This window comes from Malus domestica, chromosome 11 (assembly GCF_042453785.1).
Source record: "Malus domestica chromosome 11, GDT2T_hap1".
In the NCBI taxonomy this organism is placed as follows: Eukaryota; Viridiplantae; Streptophyta; class Magnoliopsida; order Rosales; family Rosaceae; genus Malus; species Malus domestica.
In genome coordinates this window covers 420,989-432,159 of record NC_091671.1, presented here as the reverse complement: position 1 = coordinate 432,159, position 11,171 = coordinate 420,989, and the positions used below count along the sequence as shown (strand labels likewise).

Below are 11,171 nucleotides of genomic sequence, written 5' to 3'. Positions count from 1 at the left end.
CAAGAACACTGCATACCATTCACGCACCAAGCACATTGATATTCGTTATCACTGGATTAGAGATGCTATCGAGAACAAGATGCTACAGCTGAAGAAGATTCATACCGATAATAATTCTTCAGACATGTTGACAAAGGTGGTCACAAAATCAAAGTTGGAATTCTGCATTAAGGCTGCTGGGATGGATTCCAGGTAACTTGGAGTCATGATCGGAATTCCTCCCTCATGGACTGGAGGGGGAGATTGTTGGTATATGGTCCAGCCCATGATCAATGTTCTAGATTATTCTAGTAAGCAAGAGAGATGGCTGGAGCATGCTAGACAATTCTAGCATGTTATTAAGTTGATGGAAGAAGCTAGAGAGTACTAGCTTCCTTGGTTGCAAATGGAAAGATCTAGAAGCCACACTTTTGTGGCTAGTCTAGATCTTTCTATGCTAGAGGTTTGAAGAATACACTAGAAACTAGTAGAATGCCAAACCCTCACCTATAAATATGGGTGTGATGTTGTAGTGAACCAACAAATCAAGAGAAGAGTGAGTAGCAAAGGATCAAGTCCAAAGCTAGAGTTCCACTCCAAGAGTGAGAGTGAGAGTGTTCCACTACACATTGTGTGAGTGAAGTTTAGAGTGATAGAAAGTGTGTGTTATACTTTCTTGTATCCATCAAGCCTTGTCTTTGGCTTGGTAAGACTACTCTTGTTGTATTCATCTTTTTCATATAGTGAAGATTCCTTGTTTGGTGGACGTAGACATAAATTGCCGAACCACATAAATTCTTGGCGTCCATTTTCTACTTTACCTTGTGCATTCTCTATCTTGTAGTACCGACATTCCTAACAAAGGTAACGTTGCTGCCATCATATTTGAATTTCAGTGGCATGAAGGCATATCCAGAATCCAATCTAGAGGTGAAGTGATCAAGAATCAAAATCAGGGGTGCTTGGTTAGAAGCAACAGATGATGCAGCAGCTTCCGCAGAAAGTAAACATCGCGTGTGCAATGTACAAAAACACGGGCAGTCGACTCTGTTTTTTGAAGTCTTGGAGACACATCGGAGGCAAAAAATAGAGCTTATTGGCAGCCTCAAAAGGATGTCGTAAAGAATTTCGGTGGGGAGCTCCACCAGCCTTCCGTTGTTCTTGCAGCAGTGGCCCAATCTCCTGTGCTTCCTCCTCACCAGTTCCATTTCCATTTCCATTTCAATCTGAAAAAGAAAAAAAGAAAAACAAACCGATTGGAAACTATATGCGTATTCAGCAATGCTTGAGGCGCCAATTTTCCATCGTTACAGGCAGGGAAAAAGAGATTGAAAAAACAAGGAAACTCACGTTGGGAAACCCCCTCCAATAAAAAAGCAAACAAATTCGAATCAGAGATTCAAAAAATTAGAAGAACAAAAAGGAAAATAAAGAAGAGAGCAAATATTGTTGTTGCTTTGAGATCTTCGACTCAAGAAATACTACGTGGAAATAAAAATATCTCCACTCAAGAAATACTTAAATGGAGAATAAGCCACTAAAACCATTGACAAGTTGCCAAGAGTTTAGAAATCTTTTCCTTTTTAACTCAAAATATTGTTTTGCTTTGTTGAAAAAAGGGAAAACAATTAAAAATTCAGTATTAGGAGGACGGCATGAAGAAGTTGGGCTTTTGCTTTATAAACTGGTTGGCCCAACTATTTTCCACAGAAATTTTATTTTTTGGTAATTAATAAAATTTCAAGATATGATTTTTGAAAACTTTAACAAAACACTTTAGGTACTGTTTATTTTAATAAAAAAACACATTTTTACCCATAAAAATCAATCATGATACTATTAACTTTATAATTTATTTTGTCATTTTTTCTTCTTTAATATGGTATAAAATCATAAGAAAATTTAGGTACTGTTTATTTTAACGAAAAAACACATTTTTACCCATAAAAATCAATCATGATACTATTAACTTTATAATTTATTTTTTCATTTTTTCTTCTTTAATATGGTATAAAATCATAAGAAAATTTAGGTACTGTTTATTTTAACGAAAAAACACATTTTTACCCATAAAAATCAATCCTGATACTATTAACTTTATAATTTATTTTGTCATTTTTGTTAAAACTCAAAATTTTCAAATATTTTTTATTAGTTTTCTTATGATTTTATACCATATTAAAGAAGAAAAAATGAGTCCCTTCTCCCTTCCCTCCAAAAATAAATTTGGTGGGAAAATTATAGTCATAAATCATGATTGATAACTGACCCACGCCCAGCTAATCATCCATTGGATAATTCCTTGCATTTCTTCCTTTATTTAGGAGCCCCACTCCTCTGCTCCCGCTCCTACTTTAATCCCCCGCACCCCTAAACTCCCCAAAAATCCCGACTTTTGATTTGATTCAAAAGTCTAGAGAGAGAAAGTGAGAGAAAAGGCAGGAATGTTTGGATAGGCTTTCAGGACATATACAATACGCTTATGTAAGATGTTTGCGCATAAGCAATTGTATATTCCTACAATGCAGTTTCCGAGGGGGCACTTTTATATCCTTAAATAAGTGAATAGTACAGCTATAAAGTACTTTTGTGCAGCTTTCTAGTTAATGAATTTCCGTTTAAGTATGGACTTTTTGAAAAGTACAGTTGAAAACTAATCGTTGGGATTTTGTTGTGAATTGTGAGCTATCATTGGTGTCCATAGTTGCAAGCTATCCTCCATTTGAGGTTCTTTATTTTCTGAATTTGGAGAATAGTGGTCGTTTGTGAATGTGCTTTACTCAGCTCGTTATCAAGATCATGTAACTAAACGTGCAAGATTATCTATTCATTGCTTCCTTTTTTGTAATTTGTTATCTGCAGGCACGTGCTGCTTCAGCAATGCTGAATTTCAGTGAGAATTGCACTCCGGATATTTTAACACCGTATTTGGATGGAGTGGTGAGCAAATTGCTAGTACTTCTGCAGGTAATGCTTCCCAAGATTATGTATATATATACAAACACCTTATTCATGATGTAAAATTGTACTTAATTACATGCTTTTGAACTAGTACATTTTACTTGTGTCTGATTTTTCACGTTTCATGCAGAATGGAAAACAAATGGTACAAGAGGGTGCCTTGACTGCTTTGGCATCTGTTGCTGATTCATCTCAGGTATTGGACTATATAATGTGATATTATAGGTGAAATTTTTATTTTATTAATTTTATAGGACGGCAATAAGGCCGGCGATGCTGTATGGCACAGAATGTTGGGCGGTGAAACATCAACACGTACACAAAATGGGTGTAGCGGAGATGAGGATGCTTCGTTGGATGTGTGGGCACACGAGAAAGGATAAGATTAGGAATGAGGATATCCGGGGTAAAGTAGGAGTAGCCGAAATTGAAGGAAAGATGAGAGAAAATCGGTTACGGTGGTTTGGACATGTGCAAAGAAGGCCTACTGACGCTCCGATTAGAAGATGCGACTATGGGACAGAGGTTCAGGGCCGAAGGGGTAGAGGAAGACCTAGGAAAACTTTGGAAGAGACTCTAAGAAAAGACTTAGAGTACTTGGATCTAACGAAGGACATGACACAGGATCGAGCACAATGGCGTTCTAAGATTCATATAGCCGATCCCACTCAGTGACTTGGATTTTCCAAGTCTCCAACCGAGAAGTTTTCCTCACTCGGGAAATTAAGGGAACACTACCCCAACCTACATGCTCCACTCAGAAAGCTTCAACATACAAGCTTCAACAAAAGAAAATTCAAAGAACTTAGCGAAGAAGGCTTTGGTGTATTTAACACAATACGTTGAAATGAAGGAAAGCTTATTTATTGATATCCCCGATCAGCTACAAATATGTACATATACATGAGTCAAAATAAACACACAAGATGGAGCCTTCACAAAGGTTGCTTAGGAGAAGTCTCAGCAGTCGGTAGAGCCCCAGAAAGAGAAGGCACCGGAGGGGGATCATTTGGAGCCTCAGTACTGGACAGAACCCTAGAAGGAGGAGGCATCAGAGGTTGATCATTCGGAGCTTCATTACGCGGTACAGCCCCAGAAGACGAAGGCAATAAATGCCTTTGGAACAAACCCACAAATCTCTGATGATCAAGTAAAACCTGACCATCAGTTTCCTTCATCTGGTCAAGCTTCCTCTTCATGTTTGTAGCATAGTCATGTGCGAGCCGATGCAACTGTTTATTCTCATGCTTGAGCCCTCTAATCTCCTGTTTGAGACTCATCACTTCAGCCGCCAAGGATTCAACTTGGCGGGTTCGAGCAAATAGGCGTTGGGCCATATTAGACACAGAACCTGCACACTGAACACTGAGAGCCAGCGAATCCTTAACAGCTAACTCATCAGACCGTTTGGAAAGTAGTCTGTTATCTTTGGGAGTGAGAAGGTTCCTGGCCACCACCGCAGCGGTCATATCATTCTTCATCACGGAATCCCCAACGGTAAGAGGACCAGTAGGGGAGACGAAGGATGGGCGCCATATGTTGTCTGGAGAAGGCGGGGCTGCCTCTTCAACAAGGTTCAAGTCAAAACGACGGTCGGAGGGGCCAGACATTTTCCAAGGTGTTGAAGAGAGAAGAGGTCGGACAAATCAAGATCTTAGAAGTGCAAGAATGAAGCTTCTACTGGTGGAGATTCAAGTGTGCTTTGGAACTTAATGCCAGCCTCTATAAAAATCTGCACTCGACGGAGCTTCAGAAAGCGAAGAGGCGCCTGCTCAGAAATCGAAGAGGCGTTTGCTTTCTCAAAAGCTGGGCTGCTTAGAGATCACGAGGGTTGATCTCAGAAATCGAAGAGGCGTTTGCTTTCTCAAAAGTTGGGCTGCTCAAAGACCACGAAGGCCGATCTCAGAAATCGAAGAGGCGCTCGCTTTCTCAAAAGCTGGGCTCCTTAGAGACCACGAGGGCCGATCTCAGAAATCGAAGAGGCACCTACTTTTCCAGCCTTGTCAGCACCCGTCACACGCACACTCAGCTTTGCAGAAATTATGGGCATTCTGTCGAAGACTTATGGGGAAGTAGAAAACACATGAATCTTACTGTTCAATCACCCACTTCCCACACGCAACAATAGCTCATGGGTACCACAGATAACTTTGCCAAAGTTCTTTGCCAAAGTTGAGCACGTGAAGCTTGCAGCTCCCACTACATCGCTCTGACCAAGAAGGGTAAAAGAATAGCAAAGAAACAGCACTAACAAAGTTTAGACCCATAAATTTTGAAGGTCTAGCTACCATATTATTACCCACAAGGGTAAAGGAACAGTACCACTGCTGGATAATTGGAAAGTCCCTGTGTGTCAACCTCTGTGCTTCGTGGCAAGGTAGACTAGCAAACATGCCCAACCTTTACTCACATTCGAGAAAACACTCCCAATAAGATTGCTTGCTCCAAAATCGAAGAGGCACCGTCCTCCGAATCTCGAGAGCCAGACTCCCAACATGACTACTTTCTTAAAAATCGAAGAGAGGGTAAAGGAACAGTACCATTGCTGGATAATTGGAAAGTTCCTGTGTGTCAACCTCTGTGCTTCGTGGCAAGGTAGACTAGCAAACATGCCCAACCTTTACTCACATTCGAGAAAACACTCCCAACAAGATTGCTTGCTCCAAAATCGAAGAGGCACCGCCCTCCGAATCTCGAGAGCCAGACTCCCAACGTGATTACTTTCTCAAAAATCGAAGAGACACTGCTCCCCGAATCTTCGAGAGCCAGACCCCCAGCATGATTGCTTTCTCAAAAATCGATGAGGCATCGTTCTCCGAATCAATCGAAGAGGCGCTCGCTTTCTCAAAAGCTGGGCTGCTCAGAGACCACGAGGGCCGATCTCAGAAATCGAAGAGACACCTACTTTTCTAGCCTTATCAACACCTGTCACACGCACACTCAGCTTTGCAGAAATTATGGGCATTCTGTCGAAGGCTTCTGGTGAAGTAGAAAGCACATGAATCTTACTGTTCAATCACCCACTTCCCACACGCAACAATAGCTCATGGGTACCACAAATAACTTTGCCAAAGTTCTCTGCCAAAGTTGAGCACGTGAAGCTTGCAGCTCCCACTACATCGCTCTGACCAAGAAAGGTAAAAGAATAGCAAAGAAACAGCACTAACAAAGTTTTAGACACATAAATTTTGAAGGTCTAGCTACCATATTATTACCCACAAGGGTAAAGGAACAGTACCACTGCTGGATAATTGGAAAGTCCCTGTGTGTCAACCTCTGTGCTTCGTGGCAAGGTAGACTAGCAAACATGCCCAACCTTTACTCACTTTCGAGAAAACACTCCCAACAAGATTGCTTGCTCCAAAATCGAAGAGGCACCGTCCTCCGAATCTCGAGAGCCAGACTCCCAACATGACTACTTTCTCAAAAGCGAAGAGAGGGTAAAGGAACAGTACCATTGCTGGATAATTGGAAAGTCCCTGTGTGTCAACCTTTGTGCTTCGTGGCAAGGTAGACTAGCAAACATGCCCAACCTTTACTCACATTCGAGACAACACTCCCAACAGGATTGCTTGCTCCAAAATCGAAGAGGCACCGCCCTCCGAATCTCGAGAGCCAGACTCCCAACATGATTACTTCCTCAAAAATCGAAGAGACACTGCTCTACGAATCTCGAGAGCCAGACCCCCAGCATGATTGCTTTCTCAAAAATCGAAGAGGCATCGTTCTCCGAATCTCGAGAGCCAGATACCACAGACCACTTTTTCAAAGTGCTCTGACAGAGTTAAAACATGTGAAACTGGCAGCTCCCACTACCGTGCTATGACCAAGCAGGGTAAAGGAATAACATTATTACTTGTTGTTAGGGAGACTCCTATATATGTCGACCTCCATCCCTAACGGACAGGCAGACCTGCAAAAATGCTCAACCCTTCATCATATCTGAGAGGGCACTCCCAACGAAGCCTTTCGAAATATTCAGCTTTCTTTCCCCCCGATAATACCTCTGCAAACAAGCTATACTAGAGCAAGAATATCTCATATCATCAGGGTTAAAAGCAAGAGTATCCCATATCATGCTTTTTCTCTGTCTTTTCCTTTTGCCTTGTTTTTACCTGCAAGACAAGGAGAAAGAGAGCAATCAGTCAGCACTTGGAATCAAGCTTCCAGCCAGGAACTGACTGCCTGGAACCCCTTACCTGATTACTTACCTGGCATTGCTCTCGAGTACTCATCTTCAACATCTTATGTTTCCAGGGAAGATTCCGCATCTGCTTGAGGAACAGATAGGGCAAGTGCGAAGGATACAAGGAAGCATGTGGAGACAAGCGTAACAGCACACGTGCCGATACATCTATTACTCTGTCAAAAGCAAAAGTATCCCATATCAGCAGGGTGGAACGTACTCTAGATTTGATGGACTTGTTTTGACCCTCAAATTCTTCAGTCGGCCTTATACTCTGGAGGAAACCAGAAAACCCTCCAGCTCAGTTCAAGAATAAGCCTGTGGAAAGTTACTTCTTCAAAAGCAAAAGTATCTCATATCATCTCTTCTCATTTTTCTTCTCTTTATCCTTCATGCTGCTGCAAGATGGGGAGAAGGTGAACAATCAGTCGGAGCTCTGATTGCTTACCTTGTCTGTCACCTCTTTCAGCAGACCCCCTAGCTCGGCGACTTGGGGGACTCCTACTACATGGTTTGTATCGCGCTTGACCAAGCCTGAGACTACAAGTAAGCTTCAAGTGAAATTGATACATTACCTTGTGCATCTCCACCAGTTAAAGATACCACCCCTGGATGGAGGAAGAGTACTTCCAGAGAAGATGCCACATCTACCTATGAGACAGATAAGGCAAGTCAAGACGACACCACACTCCGATACTTAGAAGTTTCGTGATTACGAGATCATTCTCCCACAATATTTCCTAATGTCATTTGTACTAAATCATTCACTTGTACTCACTAAAGGAGAGCTTGAACCTATGTACTTGTGTAAACCCTTCACAATTAATGAGAACTCTTCTATTCCGTGGACGTAGCCAATCTGGGTGAACCACGTACATCTTGTGTTTGCTTTCCTATCTCTATCCATTTATATACTTATCCACACTAATGACCGGAGCAATCTAGCGAAGATCACAAAAAGCGACCGTTTTCGCTACCTAGGATCTATCTTGCAAGAGAACGGAGAATTAGATGGAGATCTCAACCATAGAATACGAGCTGGATGGATGAAGTGTAAGAGTGCATCCGGCGTGTTGTGTGACCGTCGTAGGCCACTGAAGCTCAAGGGAAAATTTTATAGGACGGCAATAAGGCCAGCGATGTTGTATGGCACAGAATGTTGGGCGGTGAAGCATCAACACGTACACAAAATGGGTGTAGCGGAGATGAGGATGCTTCGTGGGATGTGTGGGCACACGAGAAAGGATAAGATTGGGAATGAGGATATCCGAGGTAAAGTAGGAGTAGCCGAAATTGTAGGAAAGATGAGAGAAAATCGGCTCCGATGATTTGGACATGTGCAAAGAAGGCCGACTGACGCTCCGGTTCGAAGATGTGACTACGGGACAGAGGTTCAGGGCCAAAGGGGTAGAGGAAGACCTAGGAAAACTTTGGAAGAGACTCTAAGAAAAGACTTAGAGTACTTGGATCTAACGGAGGACATGACACAAAACCGAGCGCAATGGCGTTCTAGGATTCATATAGCCGACCCCACTTAGTGGGAAAAGGCTTTGTTGTTGTTGGATGATTAAGTTTGATGGAATGGGATTTGTAGGATCATTTTCAAAAATATTATGATGCAGTTATGCCTTACCTGAAAGCTATCTTGGTGAATGCCACTGACAAGTCCAATCGCATGCTTCATGCCAAATCGATGGAGTGTATTAATTTGGTTGGAATGGCAGTTGGAAAAGAGAAATTCAGGGAAGATGCTAAGCAAGTAAGGCATTATACATTTAAAACTACATTTACTTTATTGGACTTGGGATATGAATGGCTATTTGATGGATGATGGTTTCATTTTATTTTTTAAGGTGCTTGTTCATGCAGACTTAAATTTTGGCTATTTTGAACCATTTCCTACCTTACTCCTCCCAATAGATTTTAATTTTGTCAAAATTCGGAAATTGACTTCTTCTTTTTTTCCTCTTCGGCACTCTCCTATGCTTAAGTTATATGCATCAGCTCTTTTCTGATTATCCGTTGGGAAATTATAATTTGAGTCTTTCAACCTGTGAACATGCTGCTGCCATTTTGGCCAATCTAAAAACCTAATAGAAAAATGCTGCTGCCATTTTGGCCAATCTAAAAACCTAATAGAAAAATGCTGCTGCCAATTCATCTAAATCACAGACTGGTGTTTACTGTTTCTCTGAAGGTCATGGAAGTGCTGATGGCTTTGCAAGGATCTCACATGGAGACGGATGATCCAACTACAAGTTACATGTTACAAGTATGCCCTTATCTTATAATTGCACTGAAATTACTATAGTAAAGCTTATTGTTTGCAATAAAAATTTATCTACAATGTTGTAGGCCTGGGCTAGACTCTGCAAGTGCCTAGGACAAGATTTCCTCCCACACATGAGTGTGCTAATGCCTCCTTTGCTTCAATCTGCTCAACTTAAGCCAGATGTTACTATCACATCTGCAGATGACGAAAATGATATTGATGACTCTGATGATGATAGGTCTGAAACTTTTCTCATTTCCCTTTTTTGTAAGTTCAATACCAACAGGCATGTATGATATCTCAAATGTTGCATCGCTACCTATTTCTTGTATCCTTCCTAAATTTTGATATGTGATGTACCTGAATCTAGTGTAGAAACTTTCACTGCATGGATAACCAGTGGTTTTAACATCCACATCAACTTTTTTATATGCTTCTATACTTGATAATTATCTGGTTAAGTTACCAAGTACTGATTTGAGTGTTTGAGGTGTAGTTTTGGTGAGTGAGTGTGTAAAAGATATCAAGATCTGGAAATAGGGCTGTTATGTAGCTCTGTATTACTCCTTCTCTAGCTAAAAGCTGCTTTTGTGTTACAGTATGGAAACAATTACTCTTGGGGATAAAAGGATTGGAATCAAGATTAGTGTCTTGGAGGAAAAAGCTACAGCTTGCAATATGCTGTGTTGCTATGCTGATGGGCTGAAAGAAGGATTCTTTCCCTGGATTGATCAGGTATTCGATAGTGTCACGACTATTATTTTTTTGTCCGACTTTGGTTGAATACTTACAAAGGTCATATTTGTGTAGGTTGCCCCAACTTTGGTTCCACTTCTTAAGTTTTATTTCCATGAAGAAGTTAGGAAGGCAGCTGTTTCAGGTACCATTAATTGTTAATACTCAATGTTTTATTTTTCTCTTTCCTCTACAAATTTTGTTGGAGTTTGCTCCGTTTCTTAATGAAGAGATATCTACTTTTTGTTTCTAGCAATGACGGAGCTACTGAGTACTGGATACTAATCATGTTCCATGCTATGCCACTTACTGTTTTATTTTCTTTTCATTGCAGAAGAAAATCATTGGTTTGATTTGCAAGAACTTTTATAATTAAATCTCTGCCTTTTAGATTTTGGGCTTGAACTTGGAAATGCTGGCAGTCACCGCAGTGTAGTACTAATTGATTTGTTTTGAAGTAGCCAATCCTTGATTTTAGTTTGCATGGAAGCAGTGAACGAGCCAACTGTTTTGGGAGAAATGTTTTGTTGAGTTAATCTGAATTTGCTTTGTTCAAAAGACAAAATTTTTTTTTTCGTGTTTTCGTTTTTTTTATTGTGAATCATTTCTTGAGTATGGCCCCGTTCATGCACCTTGTATCTTTGCTTTCAGACATCTGGACCACTTTTAGATGAAAGCCAGGTGAGATCCATCGTGGAGGAGATAAAGCAGGTGATCACTGCCAGTTCTAGTAGAAAAAGAGAGAGAGCAGAAAGGACCAAAGCAGAAGACTTTGATGCCTGAGGAACAGGAGCTGATTAAAGAGGAAAATGAACAAGAGGAAGAAGTTTTTGATCAAGTGAGTTTTTTTAACACAATCCCTAGGTAGCTCGTCAACAACAATATTGCTGATTTTTTAATTTTTGGGCCATCATTTATGTAGTGTGGGACTTTTTGTCCTGGTTCTCTTCAACACATTTTTTAATTGTTTCAGGTTGTTTTTGTGGGCGCGCGCCTGAGGTTCGGGAGTGTTGTTGGTCGACAAATTCTTGTTGCATT

The 11,171-nt window shown here is 41.0% G+C and overlaps 1 protein-coding gene across 1 annotated transcript; it reads left to right on the top strand.

The window, feature by feature from the left end:
- The first annotated feature begins 2,828 nt into the window (after positions 1–2,828).
- On the top strand, positions 2,829–10,943 carry LOC114819408 (uncharacterized). Its single transcript, XM_029087794.2, has 8 exons — positions 2,829–2,946; positions 3,071–3,136; positions 8,721–8,885; positions 9,324–9,398; positions 9,482–9,636; positions 9,998–10,133; positions 10,209–10,278; positions 10,785–10,943. Exons 1-8 carry the CDS (start codon positions 2,860–2,862, stop codon positions 10,805–10,807), a joined length of 777 nt encoding a protein of 258 aa, XP_028943627.1. The 5' UTR covers positions 2,829–2,859; the 3' UTR covers positions 10,808–10,943.
- Positions 10,944–11,171: the final 228 nt, after the last annotated feature.

Coding starts and splice junctions, on each gene's coding strand:
- LOC114819408 (XM_029087794.2), top strand. CDS start 2,860: ATGCTGAATTTCAGTGAGAATTGCACTCCGGATATTTTAACACCGTAT. Junction 9,399..9,481: donor CTACAAGTTACATGTTACAA/GTATGCCCTTAT, acceptor ACAATGTTGTAG/GCCTGGGCTAGACTCTGCAA. Junction 10,279..10,784: donor TAGGAAGGCAGCTGTTTCAG/GTACCATTAATT, acceptor CTTTGCTTTCAG/ACATCTGGACCACTTTTAGA.